The sequence below is a fragment of the Calonectris borealis genome, chromosome 2 (assembly GCF_964195595.1).
Source record: "Calonectris borealis chromosome 2, bCalBor7.hap1.2, whole genome shotgun sequence".
In the NCBI taxonomy this organism is placed as follows: Eukaryota; Metazoa; Chordata; class Aves; order Procellariiformes; family Procellariidae; genus Calonectris; species Calonectris borealis.
Genome location: NC_134313.1, coordinates 143,799,946 through 143,819,102, shown reverse-complemented (window position 1 = coordinate 143,819,102; position 19,157 = coordinate 143,799,946). Strand labels below are relative to the sequence as shown.

The window sequence follows — 19,157 nt, the reverse complement described above, 5'->3', positions numbered from 1 at the left end:
ATCCTGGAAGTAGGTGGTGGGATGGGTGGGACGCAGTGTTTAAAGTTTTGGGATATTGGGGTGACAAAATAAAGTTCAGTAGCCACTGTTCAGAACTAGCATTTATCAATGCTGCCAATCCTCCTATAGCCACGGACTGTGCCTTCCCTATGAACATATGTACCTTTGGAAAATACATTCCATGGCATAGATAAGATCATGCAACTTATTATGCCTTATTTTGAATGTATCATTCAATAGTGTGAAAGGCTTACACAAGAATGACTTCTTATCTCACCTTGCTGCGGCACTGCTTTGTTGGCATTTGTTTCATTTATTTATTTGCACAGTTTAATTTGCAAGAGCACATACTGCTTACTGTCTGGGTCTCATTTTTGGCACAAGGTGGGTGCAATTCATCTAATAAAATGTGTACAGGGGAGATGCAGACAGCAGAATTGGTCATAAGATCTGAAGAGTGGCCATGCTGTGTCAGACCAAGGGTTCGTCTAGCTCAAAAGCCAACAGAGGCAGTAGGCAGGGTCTTAGGGAAGAGTAAGGAAATGGGGGGCAAGTCGGATAAATCCAATTTTCTTTCCCAGCTCCTAATTATTTTCAGCTCAGTATGATGAGCTTTACCTATTTAGTAACTCCTAATACATGTATCTTTCAAGTACTTTCCTGTCTTCCCTTGAAGTGAGTTGTGCTTTTCCCATATCTTCCGCTGATGTCAAGCCACCTAGGCACCTTGTTATATTCCTATATAACACCTATATATATATATATGTTCAGGGCAGGAAAAGAGTTACTTTGAGGTAGCAATTCATATGAAAGGTGTCTAAAATAGATCAAGAAGTCTTCCCTAAGAAGTGGCCATTTCTCTGCATTCATTGGAAAAGGTGACTACACTGACTAATTCAAGTGCAGAAATCTGCTCTGTAGATGCCTGAAGGTAGATGGAGTGAATCTCCCTTGAAATTGCTGCTCATCAAGTCACCCTTGACTGAAGAAAGAGCCAGCAGCTTACCTCCTCAGCACGATCCCAGCCAGCCTGGGGTCTGCCCGTTGGCATTGTCAGCATCTGCTGCGGCTTCTCCTCCCCAGCACCCCACCGGCTGGCCCAGTGGCTGCAGCAATGCTAGAAAACACATGGCTGCTCTTTGGTCTGTCACAAATTCCCCTGAGCTCTTTGCCTTTGGGGCACTCGGGAGAAACCTGGGAGTGACCTCCTGACACGTAATATAATGACTAAAAGCAGGAATGGGTTGTGTGCACGTAATCAGCTGTAGAGGGATATGTACGAAGCCTGGGAGTGGAGGAAGTGTCATTAATGAAACACAATGTGTTTTACCAAACAAACTTTAAAAAAGCTGAAACTCTCTTTTTATCCAGATTTTGCTCTGTCTTGTACTGACATTAATCTGAAGTAAATTCACCAATATCTGCATTGCCAAATGATTTACAATGGATTATACTAAAGATTAAAGGTCATAATATTATTCTAGAGCACTTTTGGGGGGCTGATCTGACTAAATACAGAAGTCTACAATGCAGACATGGTAGTATTAACTAGACCCTTCAGATTGTGGAGGGCTATGAGGGACCCAGGCTGTGGAGGGCATTGAGGGCAAATCTGATCGACAACTAGCGAGGAGTCAGACAGCGCTCATTGACCCGCAGCTGCTTTGCAAACACTGAATCAAATTCAGAAGAGGACATGAGGGCATGAAGACAAGGCAGACAAGAGGAAGGAACTAGAGCCCAACCTCGATGTTGCTATCTTTTAACTGTAGAAACAAGCAGAAGATGTCAACACAGTGTGGAAAGTTTCAGAGAGAAACTAATGAGATCTTAAACCAAACTCATCGGTTTTGCCGAATGCAGATCTTAGGAGTGGGTTAATGAAAAGGGCACATCCATCAGATTGCTGCTGACATGCAGGTGCTGCACCAGCTTCAGGTAAAAATAAAAACTGGCAGGCAAGAAAGCTGCTTACCACAAAACCAGGCAGAAATCACAAGCAAAGCATACTGAAAGGTAAGGGAAAAAGCTTCAAAAGCTGCCGATCATAGAAATTACAAGATTCTCTACAAAGGCTGTGGCCTAAAAGCACTTTAACCCTGTTAGCTGATCAAAGCGAAATTGCAGATGGCTTGCTTGAAGACCTCAGCAATTTCTTAAACACTGCATGCTTCAGCTCTGCTAGAGTTAAAAACCACCTCTCAGCTCCCCATTCGAAAGCAGGGAGCAGAGATTCCTACAGCTGCTGAGCAGCTGTCACGGGGCAAGGCAAAGTCCCTGCTCACACACTGCCACTATACATGAATACAGTGTCACCAACTAGTTAGAAAACTGGAGTTCACCATAATGACCTAATAAAGAGAACCTAATAAAGAACCCCTCAAGGGGTTCAAGAATACGGATGCATAGTGCCTTTTACAAAGAAAAAGGTAAAAACATTCCCGCAGTGACACCAAGGTATATTGATTTTCCCAACTGCTGAGAAAAATTCGTGTCAAAATGACATCAGTGGATTTGTTGGTGAGGGTGTAGAAAAAGGTCTTGCCGAAACAATCTGGCTTTCAGCCTTGTCCTACTTCAAAGCGAGCAAATGTCTGTGCCTGGCCTTTGCGGAGCTAACCAAAGACTCCAGAACTGTCAGCCACAAGCAGCCCAGAGGTATCTGCATAAAGTTGGATGTCCAAACAAGTTTGTAAGCATACTTTGCTTATTTCATGGTGGTGTGAGGTAGTGCAAAGATTCTCAGAACATGTCACTGTCAAAAACAACCCCAAGCAAGGCTATGTCCCAGCCCAACTCTTTTTTACTGTCTCCTATGCAGCAGTGCTTCTTGCTGCATCTGGAAGCAGCAGCGAAGGGAGCTGCTTTAATTATTTTATAGGTGGCAGAATTGCTAAACTGGAGAGATGCCAGGCTAAATCGAAAGTCAGAGAGGTCGTCCCAGGCAATCTGCCGTTTGCTGCTGACATTGTGCTGGGTGTGCAGAATATTACTGATGGCTTTGACTGCACTGCCATGGCTCAGCCTTGTCACAAGCATAAAACAAGTAACGCTGTCTTTTTCCAGGCAGAAGCATGCTGAGCCAGTAATGTGCCTTGGCAATACAATGCTTAAGCCTTGCAGGTGAAATTCTGCTATCTTGGCAGCAAGCTTTTCAAACACCATGACTGATAATGGTTGTGCAAAGGAGGGAGAGGGCAGCTTTAATCTTTTGGAAGATTAAAGCTGTGTATGAAATGAAGGAGGCTCCTGACTTCAAACACAAGTAAAGGAGAGCCATGTTCCTGTCATCATCACCCTTCTGTACAGTAGGACTCTCAGGCGATACACAGCAATTGCTCCGAGTCTCAGCCCAGTCTATGTGCACTACTTTCATGCCCTTGCAGATAAAAAAAAAAGGTCAGGACAGTGTCCTGAACACTGAGATTTGAACCACTGTCAAATATTAACCACTGCCAAAGACTCTTGCTACACTGGTGTGAGCATTGGTGCATGTATCAGGCAAAGCGTTGCGCATGGTTGTGTTCTGGGGTAGGTGGTGAAGTGCAGTCCAACGCAACCTTACAAGCAGGCATCCAACACTGATTTTCAATTGTGGCATTAGTTTCACAACACAGGAGGCTCACCGCTGGCTGCTGTGGTAGGGATGATGCACTGATGCCATCGCAGCCTATCCCTGAAACGGAACAACCCAATGACACAGAAAAGGAGTGAAAGGGAAATGCCTAATTAAGCATTACTCCTGTGCTACCCCTATTTATTTATGCATTGCAAGTGTCAGGGAAATTTCTCAGAAAAGAGACCACAAAAGCTGAATTTTCAGGATACAATACCTCAGTAAAAAGATACAAAGTGAGATTTAGAAATTCAACAGCTTTCAAAATACTTTAAGACAAAGAAAGGGAGGAAATAGCCTTGACTTATTAATACAGTAACAAATAAGAAAAACTATTATACACACTATGTTATGATGTTTTGTGCTACAGCAAAATACAAGCGTGATTAAGAGTTTTAGTATACAAAGTTTGTTTATACAATGCGGGATTCTTAAATTGTGTTGGCACCATGAAGCATAAAGAAAACAGGAGGAAATGGAAGTGTTGAATGAACACAGAAGCACACATTTCTTCATGAACTATGATTCCTACACCTGGTTTCTCATTTTCTGGACTGTCCCACACATACACCCCAGCCTACTTTTGGATTTACATCAGCGTAAATCCAGTATGACACCACCAAGATTAATTTAACCTTATCTCACAGCTCCAAGTCCTGGTACTGGTGTTACTGAAGTTGCTTCAAATACACGAGAGTAGATGTTGGCTATGGAGGCTCTTACATGATACAAAGGTAAGGAGACCTTCCAACCAGACTGTTCTAGTGGAGGGATTAATTCTAATGCTGTGGAAAGCACTTCATACTTCTTGATTGGAGAGATAGTGGCCACAATCTGAAACTGTACAACCAGATTGGGACTATATGCAATGTGTGGCTGGAATATTTGGGGTTTCAGGCAACGAGGAGCAGCAGAGAGACCCAAATTAACTTCCTCACCTCCACGTGAGATGGCACTGGGGGTTTGGTAGTTCTAGTTGACCTGATCACCCTGTGTGCACTGAGCTGGCTGAGCCACACTCTTACTGTGTATGTAAGTGTGTTCATGTTCAGCTTCATGTTCAGCTGTAGTCACGCAGAAAGAAGCAGGGGGTATTGTGAGGGGCTCAGGGAGGGAACTGAGTCTCTTCCTTACCAGCGAGGGAATCACAGATGCAGAGAGAAGCCAGAGTTGCTGTGGTAGGGAGATCATATATATAGATAAAAACACACACATCCACGCTCTTCATTTTATTACCAGTGTACAGAGCAAAGTGTTTACAAACCTGAGAGCAGCCTTGCAACTAAGAGCCGTTTCCTTTAGCATGGGAAGTATCCCTAGCAGGAGAAGTAGTCTGGAGGCCAAGACACCAAGACAGAAGAAGTCACCAAGGCCGTGAGAAGTAACAGAATCAACTTCGCTCACATTTTTTGGCAGCTTTGATTGCAGTCTTAGAACATATTTGGCAGTTAGACTTGGTGTCGTGGTTTAACCCCAGCCAGCAACTAAGCACCACACAGCTGCTCACTCCCCAATGGGATGGAGGAGAGAATCGGAAGAGTAAAAGTGAGAAAACTCGTGGGTTGAGATAAAGACAGTTTAATAGGGAAAGCAAAAGCTGCGCACGCAAGCAAAGCAAAACAAGGAATTCATTCACTACTTCCCATCGGCAGGCGGGTGTTCAGCCATCTCCAGGAAAGCAGGGCTTCATCACGCCTAATGGTTACTTGGGAAGACAAACGCCATCACTCCGAACGTCCCCCCCTCCCTTCTTCTTCCCCCAGCTTTATGATGTGCTGAGCATGATGTCATATGGTATGGAATATCCCTTTGGTCAGCTGGGGTCAGCTGTCCCAGCTGTGCCCCCTCCCAACTTCTTGTGCACCCCCAGCCTGCTCGCTGGTGGGGTGGGGTGAAAACAGAAAAGGCCTCGACTCTCTGTAAGCCCTGCTCAGCAGTAACTAAAACATCCCTGTATTATCAACACTGTTTTCCGCACAAGTCCAAAACATAGCCCCACACCAGCTACTATGAAGAAAATTAACTCTATCCCAGCCAAAACCAGCACACAGGGTTATTGCAAACCCAGCCCACGAGCCAGCCTAAGCACGAGCAAGTGGAATGACATATTCTTATCATTGCTTTCAGTGGGAAAAACTCTACACAGGTATTGCTTGATTGGTTTTGTCTGTGTCCGGATTTGTTTTCTGAATTTTCAAACCCTTCTGGTAAAATTATGTGAAAACCAACTATATGATCATAAAGTTATGACTTGCAAAAATACTATTATCTAATCCTTTGGGTATATAGGGTGGGACAGACAACTAAAGAATATAGAGTATGCACCTAACATCTATTCCCTACACAGAGTATGATTACCCACCCTCCACTGGAATGAAGATGAAAATAAAGTGTAAAATCTTTTAGCTAAGATTTACTTAAGCTATAAGAGCAAACGGAAAACAATACTATCCCTGTAGAAAAGACTGTCTAAATTATACTCAAGTAAGTCTGAAAAAGTAAAAAGATTCCTGCAGTTATACAGCTAACTACAGACAGTTACCTATTTGTGGTTATGTTCTTAATATTTAGCTTTAAAAATACTTTCATTCAGTTATAACGGTATATGGATATATATGGATGTACTCTGTTACAACAGTATATAACCATATAAAGGTATAATTCATGTGGATTCATAAGCTATTTTACTTTTCTTTTAAGCATGAACTGCAAACAGATAATGTGAAAAAGACTCTAGGACCTAATCCAACACTCACTGAAATAATTGAGTGTTGCTACATCATAGCCTCTCCTCTGCAAACATGTGCCAAGGAGCAAAGAATGTGGCCTTGGTGGAGCCAAAGCCTTTGTAGCATCTAAACCCACCCCTTCGGCACTCTGCTTTTGTGGAGGAGGTGGCATGCCAGTGGCAGATAGAGAAGGCACCCATGGGATGCTACAGAGCACTGCCAGATGTGGACATCCACCCTACTCTCAACTTAATTCAGCTCAACAGCAGGCTGCACATGAATCCCATTAGGCCATAATGGATCTTCTAGAAAAGAAGCTAGACTTTGTCTTTTCTGCCTAATATAATCACGAGGAAGACACAAAGAAGAGCTAGAAGGTGCAGAGTGGAGTGTTCCACACTTGACACCCAGAAACACTGATATTTCTCCTCATCTCCTTGGAGTACCCTGGGTGGCTGGTCCCAGCAGCCCTCCAGCAGGTAGACAGCTTGGGCTATGTGGTATCACAACTATTAGAATTTGGCTGCCAAAAACTTTTTAGGAGACATTGCCTGAATTTTTTTCTGTGCTTCACCTTTTGTTCTAACATGAACATAAATTTGAACTCTAAAAGCAAAGGCAAATTTATGTATTATAATAAGAAAGGAACAATGATTATATTTTAAATCTTTGATTAGTGTCTTTGAGGGAAGCTTAAACTTTCTGATGGCTCTGTGGAGGTATACACGGTGCAGAACATGTTGCATTCTAAGTTTTGACCGCATTAGTTTGACCTATACATTTCAGCACAATGAACAAGAAATCAGTTCGTTTGCCTTCACCTTTTAGAAACCTTACATAGGATCAGAAGGCTGTAGAGTACTCCAGTACCACCTGTTAAAATGTTCTTGTGGTCTACTACTAAGGTCTCATCCTAATATGTACATTCTGATTTTTTAAATTATATTATCCGTATAAGTGTTGTTTGGTTTTTTTCCATACTAGTAGCTTCAAAAGTTGTTGATTTAATGTTTTCTTAAAACCTAGTGTCACAATTTTGTAATTTGATAAAATTGCACATAGTTGAAACTTTCAGCACTCTTCCTTAAAGCCTAGGTGGGACTTCAAGAGTTGTGTAAAGTGTTTTCACTGATGCAAGTAAGTGTTTTGCAAAGCTCAGATGAATCTGCTGGCATCAGGCTGGCCTAGGGGCTTCTCTGCACAGCAGGTCAGATGCAACCATGGACACTTAGGCTGTCTCAGCCAGAGCGCAGAAAAGGCGACCTATTGTCCCTGACATCCTGAGTTGGCTGTTAGCACTATTGGCTCTTCTGCTTCCTAGAAGTTTTGTGTCGAGAGTCTAGTTTTGCTTTGAGTCCTAAAAAAAGTCTCTTGTGCTTTATGGAGATGGTTCAGGGATTTGTCTCAGGAAGACCAGACTACGTTCCTACTGATCTCCTTCCCCTAGGAGTACACCGGGCACTTTTAGGTGGAGGTGCCACTAAATTGCCAACACAGTGCCATGTATGTCCCCCAGGGTGCTGGTCTCAGGTAGGCTTTGGGTGCTGGGAGGGAAGAGTTTGGGCAGGGGGTTCATTGCTGCGTGCCACAAGCCTCCTTCCATCCCTCACCCGCCCCAGGGTTCCCCTGCACTCGGTCCCATAGGCATCAATGGCCGAACCGGGGCAAAACCAAACATTTGGGCCCCTCCGTCCTGGTTTAGCCTTTACTTATTGAACCACCCTGCTTTGGTTACAAAACAGCCCTCAAAGAACTGCACGTTATCACGGAAATTTTCCCCAACATATTTCCTCTGGAATTCATCAGATTGCGAGCACTTTGGCTATTTACTCTCACTTTTTGCAGAGGGTAAAAACTTTCTCAGAGTTTTTAACACGTGAAAAACAAATAACAGTTGTAAGGAAATAATTCAAAATTACATAATTAGAGTTTTGGGAAATTTGTCATTTCAAAAAAGACCAAAATTAAATGTCCTTAGAAGCAAAAGTAGTAAGATTTTTTCCAAAGGGCAATTCTCTGATTTCTTCTGCAGACCTCTCCTCCAGGAATCAGGCATGTTTGCAAGATGACTAGTTCCTTCAGTGCACTTTTCATTGATTCAGTGATGAGCAGTTGGATGGATTAAGAAAAAAAAAAGCACTCTGATGAATAGCACAACAGTTTTTTGTATCACAAGTTTGATTTGAGTGTTAGATAAGTAATAAATGTAAATAATCAAAGAAAAGCAATAATGTTCTATTTCTTCATGGTATTTGAAAGTAGTTTCTAATATACCTTATTTACTAATTAACTTTTATTTCTGCATAATTTTACTAAACACATTCTAAAAATCAACTGGTTAAACTAAATATTGGTTAAATTGCTGCCTTTAAAAGCATCTACAATTTACTGTTAAAAGTATCCTCCCACAGAACCAGATTATATTTGGCTTACTTTGTCCTCAGTGGAGAAAAATTAGTATTTCTAGAGTATGTCTGATCTGCTTTTTACTTCCATCTTCGGACTGGTGAAATTGCACCCTACACACATCTCCACAGACTCTCCCAGGAGACGATGTGACAAACGCAAGAGTCAGATGTCTACGCTGTAGACATCCACACTATGTTTGGATAAAGGAGGAAAAAAGTTTTCTTGCTGATCTGAGTGTTGTCACGCTGCAAGGGTCACATAATCTTCCAAACTATCTCACGCTGGCTTGTGTCTATCTTTGCATCGTTTTTTTATGCTTCTCTGTGCCTACCAAGGAGACAAAAGTCTGGTCTTGAGAAAGGTGATGGCAAAACTGAGTAACTGCATCTTCCGCTGTTTACTTACCATTGCTTCAGAAATGTTCCCACTGCCTCTCCCCAGGCAAAAATCTTCCACCGGCCTCAGGAGGAGAGGATACAGTGGTGTGCAGGCTCTTTAGTCTGTTCTTCTCTTGGAGAGGATATATATTTCATTTCAAGCAGGAATAAAACCACCACTTTAAGTTACCGTTTCTCAGAAGCAGGTACAATATTGACAAGATTTGGGCTGTAACAGAGCGATAAGTGGGTTGATTTTTTAAAAGGTTTGGTTATAAAGAATCTTCTTGAAATATCAAGGCTTTTCTCCAAGTGCTTTTCAGTTTTAGATGCAATACACCCTATCTTTGACATGACTATTATATTGATACTAAAAGGTATCAGACTCCCAAGGCTTTTGATACTTCAGGACTCCTTCTTCTATTAGGTCTGGGTGATCTGTTGATGATAAAGAAAGCACACAGTGTGCAGCATTGCATTTTTCTGTTTCTTACATAATTAATTAAAAGCAAGAGACCCAGTCATGATCTTTATTTTAAACTCAGTCAAAACTCTTACTGACTTAATTGAGAATATGGTTGGAGAAGGACAGACTATAAAAGGAATATAAATGAGTTAAATGAGGACTTGGCCCAGAGAATACAGAAGAAAAAAATAAAACAAAGCAAAAATAAAGCTTACATCCAATTCCAAGACGAAGCTACTGAGAAAGTTGTGATTGGTCGCCATGGCAACAGATTTTTAAATGGAAATAAAATGCTTTTAATACTGCAAGCACATTTTTCTATACAGATCTAGTAAATGAACTCATTAAAGTGAATGTAATTTTACAATAGATATTCTATATAATGTTAAAAACACCAATACACAGAGAATCAAAACATAAATAGCTATAAGACGTTGATATTTTTACCATGTTACTGGTTCAGTCATTCAGAGGCTCAGAGGTAAATGGTAACATTAGTTATTTTCTTTCCTCAGGGAGTCTTTTAATAACTGGTGTAAATCAAGGCAACTGTAAGCTTAAACGAGAAATGTTTGCTTTTGTTTTCTTGGCTTGTATACTGATGGACTCGGGTTGGTAAATCAACATATTGACCTCTATTCCGCAATGTAAGAATTTGTTCGTACAGCCTCTACTCTGACGGAGGCGATTCACTTCTCCCCCGCTTTGCTCTGCGTCCCTCACAAAGGCATCGAGGCCAAGCCAGACTTGCATCATTCACACAAATTTCGGATGTCTGGCAATAAGAGCTGGAATTCCTGCAGTTGGAGATTTATCCAGTACCGTACCAATACAACCAGCATCTAATATGCACATTCTGATTTAGACTAACACAGCAATATTGTCACTTCCACACCTTGGTCTGTCATGTGCAGGGAAGGTAGCTGGCAATATTCGGAAGGAGCAAGCTTAACAGGTTATGTTGCTTAGAAATGTAACAAACAACAGCTGTGTATCAGTGACTGATCTATCAGGAAAGGGTGGGAAATACAGGCAACAGCAGAAATTGAAAACATTCATCAAAATCGTTTGCACAACCATACTGGCACAGGGTGATAATGGAGCCACCACAGACCCGCACCGTCCCTCTCTGCCTCACCCCTGCGTTCAGCCTTGTTTGTCACGCGCTGCGTATTTCATGGTATCTCGTCTTCCCTCTCCACACGGCCCTTTCGGCAGATTTTTCCACATGCTTTATTTTGACATCACTTCAAATTTAGTCCTTCAGAGCAGGAATAGTCTTATTCCTAGGCTGCCTGATGGCTGTTCAAAGAATACCAGTACAGCTTCTGCTGAATGTGTTCATATTCCTTCATACATTGGTATTTTCATCCAAAAAGACTGGCATTTTAGAGCAGTTGCAAAACTAGAGATCCTTTCACACTTTGGCTGTTTGCCTACTCTAACCCCCCCCCCCCGGCACTTTATCTGATACATATTTAATATATAGGAACCAATTTAATATATAGGAACCATCTCACATACACCATCTCAGCTCTGCACAATTTTCACTTCGGCAGGCAAGGCAGAAGTTGCTGGGAAGAGCCTGGTGTGAACGTCTCATCTTCGGCCAACCACCGTGGGAGTTCAGCCCCGGGCAGCCCTGCCAGGGAGCACGGCCAAGCTGCAGGCAGCCGGGCATGAGAGAGGGTGGGAGAGACACAGCCGCCCGCGGGGCCCTTTCTATGGGCAACGAATTATTTTTGTCTCGCTGCTGTGAAGGAACACTTGTCTTTAAAGAACTGCTTTCCACTGGCTTCATTTAAACCCATAGTCCATGCTTCACTTCATCAGGAGGAAAGAAGTGGAAGAGATTCACATTGTATGTTTGCTTGCAAAATCCCACTGTTTTAAATACTGTCAAATACTATGACATCAAGCTGCAAAAAATATGAGAAGAATTTTCCACTAAATTCCATCTGCGTACATGCATCCTGTTTACAACACTCATTCCTTTGAATCAGAGAGAACCTACAAGCGTTGTGTCTCGGTAAACATGGTATTTTTTTTTAACTGTTTTGCAGAATAAGTGCATTTTGTCCATACTTTTTATAGGATGACAAACTAATAATTATATTATCTTAGTAGTAATTTTTGAGAGATTATTCCTCATTTTAAAACATCCTAAATTCAACAGCTAACACCCTAATCCAACCCCGAGCTTCTCTGGACATCCTAATAAATACACTGATAGCAGGAGTTGGAACAATGTGCAGGAATGAAGGAAACAGATCCCTGGGGCTGAAGATGGAAATAGCAGGCATAAAAGCCAAAACGAAACCTGTGGAAGGATGGGCTAAGCTTTTGCCCTGAAGTCTTCAGACATGAAGTTCCATGAGAACAAAATTCAGAACTGTTGGCATCAACCTTTGGTTTGTAACACACATGTACCTTAAGGCTTAAGCACCTCACTTGATCCATATTTCTAACCTATACTGGCTTTACCGAAAACAAAACCAGAAGGCCCAGACTCTCGCAGATACATAGGTTCCCAGCTCTTAGGAATTTGACTTCCAGTGACTTGAGGGGTTTATGTCTAAATGCCTTTGAGGATCTGGGACTATTTTTTTTCCCCATCCCTAGCAAATGAGAACAAAAGTGAAATAATACAACAAAGAGCAAGAGGAGGATTCCAAACTAATGATATTAAGAAGGTTTCAGGTTAACCAGCCACAGGGATGAAATTAGAGAGAGGACTTTTCTCAAAAGATGATTTACAGCTGAGCACCTGGAGAAAATAGTTTGCACTTGGCACAGCTAAAGAGCTTTTTTCCTACTAAGAAATAAACGAGAAGCATGGGGAAGATTTATGTAATCTTCACACTCAGAATCAGCATCCTGCAAGAATAAAATCAGATAAAATATAGCGATGGCTAAAGCAGGTGGACAGATGTACAGCAGTGAAAAAAAGTCAATATTAATATTAGCAAAAAGATGTGTGATATGAATAAGTAATAGGGCTGTGCTTAATCAAGCTTGGGAATGGAGAGCTGTCAAGAAGCAAGAAGGGATATACTTGGCAACACAAGGGATATAGAAGGCAACACTGCCCACAGAGTGGGCAGCAGCGTGGCAGACTTGGCCTGATGCCGCAGATGCTGTAAGGGCCACAGCAAAGCGAGGGGATTGTGATCACTACCGCAACAGTATTTTTACAAGCGTGCGCTGTTCAGGAGAGATGAAAAGTGTGGGATTCACTCAAGGATCTGTTTTTGCTTCAGGCCCACAGATCTGATGTTCAGTACATTTCCCTCCTTAATACGTAAGGCTTCAGAGCAGGACAGACAGCTTCTCGGGGAGGCGGTGTTACTACTGCTGAAGCAACCCGCTTTAGCCAGCGGCCTGCTGAGGAAAGGAACGGGCAGAGTTGAAACCTCACTAGCCAAGCGTGCTGATACACCGCTGCAAGGCTCAGAGCTGGAGGTTGCAGGCAATGTTTCAAGGTCCCCTCTCTAAGTGGTGGGGGGAGAACATTTGTAACAACCCGGCTAAAGCTGCAGGTAGGTGACCCTGCATCTATTTCTGCTTTCCATACCCACCCCCACCGGCGCTGCCTTTGGGACAGGGTTGCTGCAGCATAGGCTGGCTGGCAGGGAGCTGGCAGGCTTTTCTGTGTTGCAGCTATGAACAACTCCTCCACTGCTCTGGTTGCATCACCACTGTTCTTTTGGAGCATTTCTCCTTTTGCTGGCTTTCTGCCTGCCCCGGCGTAGAGTTCAGGATGTCAGTTGTCACCTCCAAAACTCTGCTTGAGCTGTTCCCAGCACTGCACTGAGTTATGTAGCTGCCAATAGATCATTGCTCTGCATTAGCAAGCACCAATGGAGGGGCCCTGGCTCCTCAGGAGACACACTCTGCACAGCCTGCCAGTATATCCTTTCTTATTTTCTCCTTAAGGCTGTCTTTGTCTTCTATGAGCAGTCACAACTCTGACTTTCATAGAAACTCCTGTGCCACCTAGCATCCTTCTCATAATACCACCCCGATGGTGTTCATGCGCTCACCTCCAGGCAGCTTTCCCTGGCTCAGCTTGCTGCTTGGTGCCCAACCTTGTAAAGGACACGGCCCACTGACATCAGTGGAAATACTTCCCTTGGCTTCAGTGGACTTTGGAACGAGCCTGTGATAACCCTGATGGAGAGGGTCCTCAGCAGCCCATCTGAAGCCAGTGACGACAGTCCCGTCGCCTGAAGTGGAAAGCGGTGTGCACCCCAAGAGCACTGTCTGCTCTGCTCTTGCTTGCTGTGCCCCTTCACATCTGGCTCTCCTGACCTTCTCCTCTCCCCCTCACTTATGAGGGGCAGATCCAGCCCATCCCCATGAGGTGCAGGTGTTCGCCTGCCTGCGGCTTGTCCTCTGAACCGGAGCGTGTTGCGTGGCACTGTGTGGAGCAGAAGGAAGGCTTGAGGGCAGGAGTTGTCTCCCCAGTAAAAATGTGCGTTAGCTGGGTAATTTAGACAATCGATCCTAAATGTGGAAATCAGGTTTTCTTAGTGGATACAGTCTGTGAGTGCACAGTGCCCACCACAGTGGCCTCAAGTCTAACCTATAAATATCGTAAATGCTAGTACTGTTATTTATATTAAACAAGTGATGAGCTATTGTTTCACAGTGAGATGTTCAGAGTATTAGGCAGCCTTGGGGCTTAGATGACATCAGTTTTGACTTTCAGAATCAAACTGCCACCTTGTGGTATGGTGGGGGAGAAGTCTGTAGGAAGTTACATGGATAGCAAAAAAGTAGATACGTAGTAAAAACTGGTCCCTTTGCCCCACCAATGACTTACAGCATTTATGTATTCTTAAATATATTTTTTGCTATACTTCAGGCAAATTAATAAAAATTCTTATGTCATGCTTTAGAAAGTCAATCTAACTTTCTGTGATTGTTTGTCAATGTAAAACATAAAACCATTTCCTCATTCTTGTATGTAATTGTACTGAAACCACCAGTGTGCTCATATGAATAGGTTTTTCAAGATTAGACCCAAATGCAGCTTACAGGAAATCACTAACTATAAAGGCTATAGGTATCTATAATTGTTTCCTTTTTCTCTTTTAAGCTCATTAATGTTAAGAAAAATTTCTGTGAGAGTCAGAGCAGGGCCACACAAATTACTGAAGATGAGCAAGTTGTAGTGCATCATCTGGTCTGGGGAGCTGTCCCTGTGCATCCTCTTGGACCATGACAGATGTGAGGTAATTTTAATCAGCTTTCTCTTTCACTGTGGGCCAAGCCATCACAAATTACTTCACCTTGCTTGTCAACCAAGAGCAATCACGATGGATCAGCAGATGTGCAGTAATCTGTTACAGCAACGTGCTTGTGCATCTCAACCTTCAAGCAGCAGACCAGCATGGAGATGTGCTGGCACGATCCTTTCAGTATACAGCTCGATTGAGTGTCCTTGTGTCATCTAATACAATTTATAAAAGACGACAGACGAAAAGCTAGTCCATTTCAAATCAAAAAGTGTAGCTGAGGAGAACAATTGATTGCAGCCACGTATCAGTGCTTTGTGCATCCATGACTTTTCAGGCATACAGTAGTATTAAAAAATATGGTGCAGGGAACAAGAAGCCTATAAGATCTGGAGTTCACGTCTTGTCCCTCTACTCATGCCAGGCAAGCGTTAACACTTTTTTTAAATCATGAAGTGGAGTCATCCACTACTGAAAGTAACAAAGCGAGAGGGAGGCAGTCATGCAGGAGGGAATGTAAAGGTATGGAGAGCCTGATGCTGACTCTCCTCTTAAGTAAGCCTAGAAACACCCAGATGAGCTGCCTGGGACCTATAGCACCAGGGCAAGTCATTTTCCTTCCCACTGTGTCTATCACAAAGTGCAATACCTCAGGGAAGTAGTTTTTATAAAGTATTCTTCATCCAAAAGTACACAGATAGAAGGTACTCACAAATTTCACAGTTCTCCATGTACTGCTGTCCTGTAACACCTTCGTTGAGCACTGGCTCTAGGAGAGAGCTGGTGAGCATTCCCATGGATGGGGGTCCTGCAGGTCCTCATGGGGCTGCCTGAGGAGCCTGGCCCCTGGAAACGCTACGAACACAGAGGCTGCTCCGACTTCCAGTATCCCTGGCTCACATTTCCCCATCAGCCCACTTGGCAGCCAAACTCCCAGGAAGGGTAAACATGAAAATTTCTTCTTAACGGCTGTGGTGGCAGCCGCTTTGCTGGGTGATTTAAATCAAGGGTGGATAGTCTCCTTCTAGCTATGGTCTCATCCAGCAGCCTGAGTGGGTGCAGGTGTGAACCACTTCTACATGGTGCATGGCAGCAGCTCATGCTGGCCATGTGTGGGTCTGCATCATCGCAGACTGCTGTCGACGCAGGGACAGGACCGGCAAAGAGAGAAGGAAAAGGGAGGGAGAAGGAAGTGTTCAGTGGGTGATGGGGTTTTGAGGGAGAAGTATGCTTTTCCGAATTTAGATTAAGAGTGTGCAGGGGGAAGGAGAAGAGCCTATGGGCCCATGCAGCCTCCTGTGCTTGCACATGAGTTAATTCGCATCTAAGTCCCCTGTGGTGTGGTGTACAGCCCAAAACATGGCTGTACGGCTCTGCAGCACCCTCATCCCAGTGTTTCTCCTTCCTGGGAGCACTATTTGTGGCAGTGCCCCTGAGCAAGCTAGGGAAATCCTGCTGCTCAGGGTATTATACAGGGCTAGATCAACACAATGATCCCGTGGGGCTTTACAGATCAGGGTACCTGTGAGACCTGCGTGGTGGGGTCTCTTGTGGAGGCCTGCCTGATGGCTGGAGGAATGAAAGCAGGAGCAACATGCCAAATGCTGTCCTGGGGAAGAGCGAGCTACCTCCCACAGAAAGAGTACCTTGGGGAAATTTTTTTTTTTCTGAAATGCACTAATTACAAGGTATCTGCAGACAGAGCATCACATCCCATTGCAGTCAATAAATCAGCAATGGTAACAATAAAAGGAAATGTGAGTGCTTCTCCAGCTGAGAAAAAACACCTGGGACTAGTGTCTTTTCATGTAAGTGTATGGCAGGAGCAGAGGGTAACCATGTGGTTAAGGAAGCTCAATGAGTATAAAGCCCATGGAGACAACTCTTATTTTCGTGTTATTGCTAGCGTGTCTGTCCTCGCTTTCATAAAAAGAGTGTGGTGATATCTAAGAGTGGCATTTCGATGCCTGAAATGCTCCTCATATAAATAGAACAAGCAGATCAGCATGACCGAGTGATAAAATTACCTTCTGGTCTTCAGGAACTTCAGCATGCAACTGTGCTATAGGGACCTCAGTGTACCCTTCTTCTCAGCACAAACAAATACGTTTGGAAATGGATCTGGAGGAGACATACAAAGAGGGAGAGAATACAGAGGGGGAAATTACTCGAGCTGCAGCTGCAAAGTTGGTGAAAAAGGCTTTTCTCGAAGCCCTGAAGTCCAATGACTTTGAAACACTGGAAGAGCTCTTGAGCCAAAAGAAAATAGACGTGGACACAGTGTTTGAAGTAGAAGATGAAAACCTGATTCTGGCATCCTACAAACAAGGTAAATGTGGCAGCATTCACCAGCCAGGAAGCAGATGGGTTTGAGTGATTTTCAAGAAACTGTGGCCTTTTGTCTCTTCTGAAGCTGCAGCGTAAGTTGATTCATAGGCAGTAACATCTCAGGCGGTTCGTACGGCCGCGGTCACAACAGTAGGGGAGCTTATCAGCTGTACCTGCTGGGCTTGGTGGAGGGCAGGCCAGAGACCAGCCTGAGCCTCCATGCCACCCAGGCAGCTGCTGCAGCTCTAAGGGGGTCCAGAAAGAGGACTGCTTTGCCACTTCCTTGCAGAGAACTTGGGTGCAAAGCCCAGAATAGACACGTGCAGGCTAAGTGTGGTATAGACTTTTCTTGCATGTACCCAGTGGTCACATATGCAGACCATTTAGAAACGTAAAATATTAAATCTCTTCAATTTTCAGTTTACAGTAGTAGTAGAGTGAATTATCCCTAGCTCAGGACAGGTAAGGAAATCCTGTGGACTTTGGATGTTGCTGGATGGGGGGAGATTTATTTTTCAAACTGACAGAAAGTGAGGATGTGCTAGTTTATCAAAACAGAAAATTCCTCTGGAAAAACACACTACTTAGACATCTATTTTGGCGTGTAGAAAACCCAAACCAGTTCTCATCTAGACACTGGTTGAGTTTCCAAAATCTTAAAACTTAAAGCAATAAAACAAGTTTGCTCTCTGCTAAAAACAACATACTTCATGACCTACTTGCTAACAGACTCTTCGTGTCTCTAGAAAACAGTAATGATCAGCCTTTGCCAGAAGTTAATCATATGTGGAGATAAACACCTCCAGCCTCAGCAGCACAGCAAATGCACTTTCTTTTCTGTGGCATAAAGAAGAGACAATATCCCACCTCTTCTCTTTTTCTGTGTTTACCTCTTATTTAATGATTGGCTCCTGTTCTTTTGATTTCATCAGGGTGAGGATGATGCCGTCATGCCATACTTCCCCTCTGAGCTAACCCGCACAGTGATGAATGTATCTTAAAATACCTTTTCTTCTGTTCTCAGCAGGCTGAGATGCATTCTGGTTGTGGTTTGAGACTACAGGATTAATGCATAGATTTATAATTGTAAATCATTTGACTGCAAGCATTAACCTGTCTCTTTTGGGGAAGTCTCTCCTTTCTCCAAAAGGTGGGGAGGTAAATGCAGCCTATGGCGTAAATCATAGCAGCATATTCACTTTTTTTGTCCAAAAGGCAGAAGGCATTCTCTCAACTCTCGTGCAAATTCTGCTTTTATTCTGAATCCCAGATAACCGTGATTTGAGAGGGGGATTTCCTTGAGCAGGGAGAGGGGAGAAAAATTAAGCCCCACCATCCCACCATTCAGACAGCCTGAGCTTTGCCTCCGTCCTGAGCCATGAAGTGGAAAGGAGATGCCATGGGTGAGAGGGTGGCTTTGCTTCTTCTCTTCCAAAGAAGCTGAGAGCTCCCAAGGACCTTACATGCGCCGTGGTTTTTTCACGTTCCTAACCAAAGAAACAGGCAAGCTGAACGGGGCCTCCCATGGAGCTCACGTCTGCTTCCTGCTCAGTGCCTTGTCCCCATCCCTCTGGGCTCAGAGATGTCTGCGGGTTTGGGAGATGCTCCCTCAGGACATCTGAGCACAGCTCACCCGCAGCAGCACAGGCAAAGGAAATAAACGCTGGTCTCAGGCAGGGAAACTGTGGCTATAAAGTGATAACTTGGCTTTTAAGGATCACTTTCCTGCTGTTATGTATCATTTATGGCTCACATCTGGCCATAAAGATGAGGCCCAGCTCCGCGTGGAGTAAGCCAGCAGTGCTCCATAGCTCGCTGCTAACAAGGGGGAATGCCGCATGTGTATTCAGATGGGGAGCTGATTTAAGAAATCTGCTCTGCTATATGCGTAGGCTCTGGGATATAGCCCACCTACTTAGTGCCCAGTTTGGGGTCATATGATGAAAAGGTTGTCCTACTGAAGCTGCCGACGTAACCTGGATAGTCAGCGGG

At 43.7% G+C, this 19,157-nt stretch overlaps 1 protein-coding gene across 2 annotated transcripts in view; it reads left to right on the top strand.

The window, feature by feature from the left end:
- The window catches only part of ASB4 (ankyrin repeat and SOCS box containing 4), a 29,530-nt gene that overhangs the window by 1,001 nt on the left and 9,372 nt on the right, over positions 1-19,157 (top strand). The window contains exons 2-3 of one of the 2 annotated variants that reach the window (XR_012672683.1): positions 4,264-4,350; positions 6,317-8,564. Coding sequence is in view for 1 of the 2 variants with exons in the window: in XM_075143724.1 (XP_074999825.1) it covers positions 16,953-17,166 (214 nt within the window). In the remaining variant the exon portion in view is untranslated. Of the gene's footprint in view, positions 1-4,263; positions 4,351-6,316; positions 8,565-16,878; positions 17,167-19,157 lie in introns of those variants that run through there. The other variant, XM_075143724.1, reaches the window with a different exon arrangement.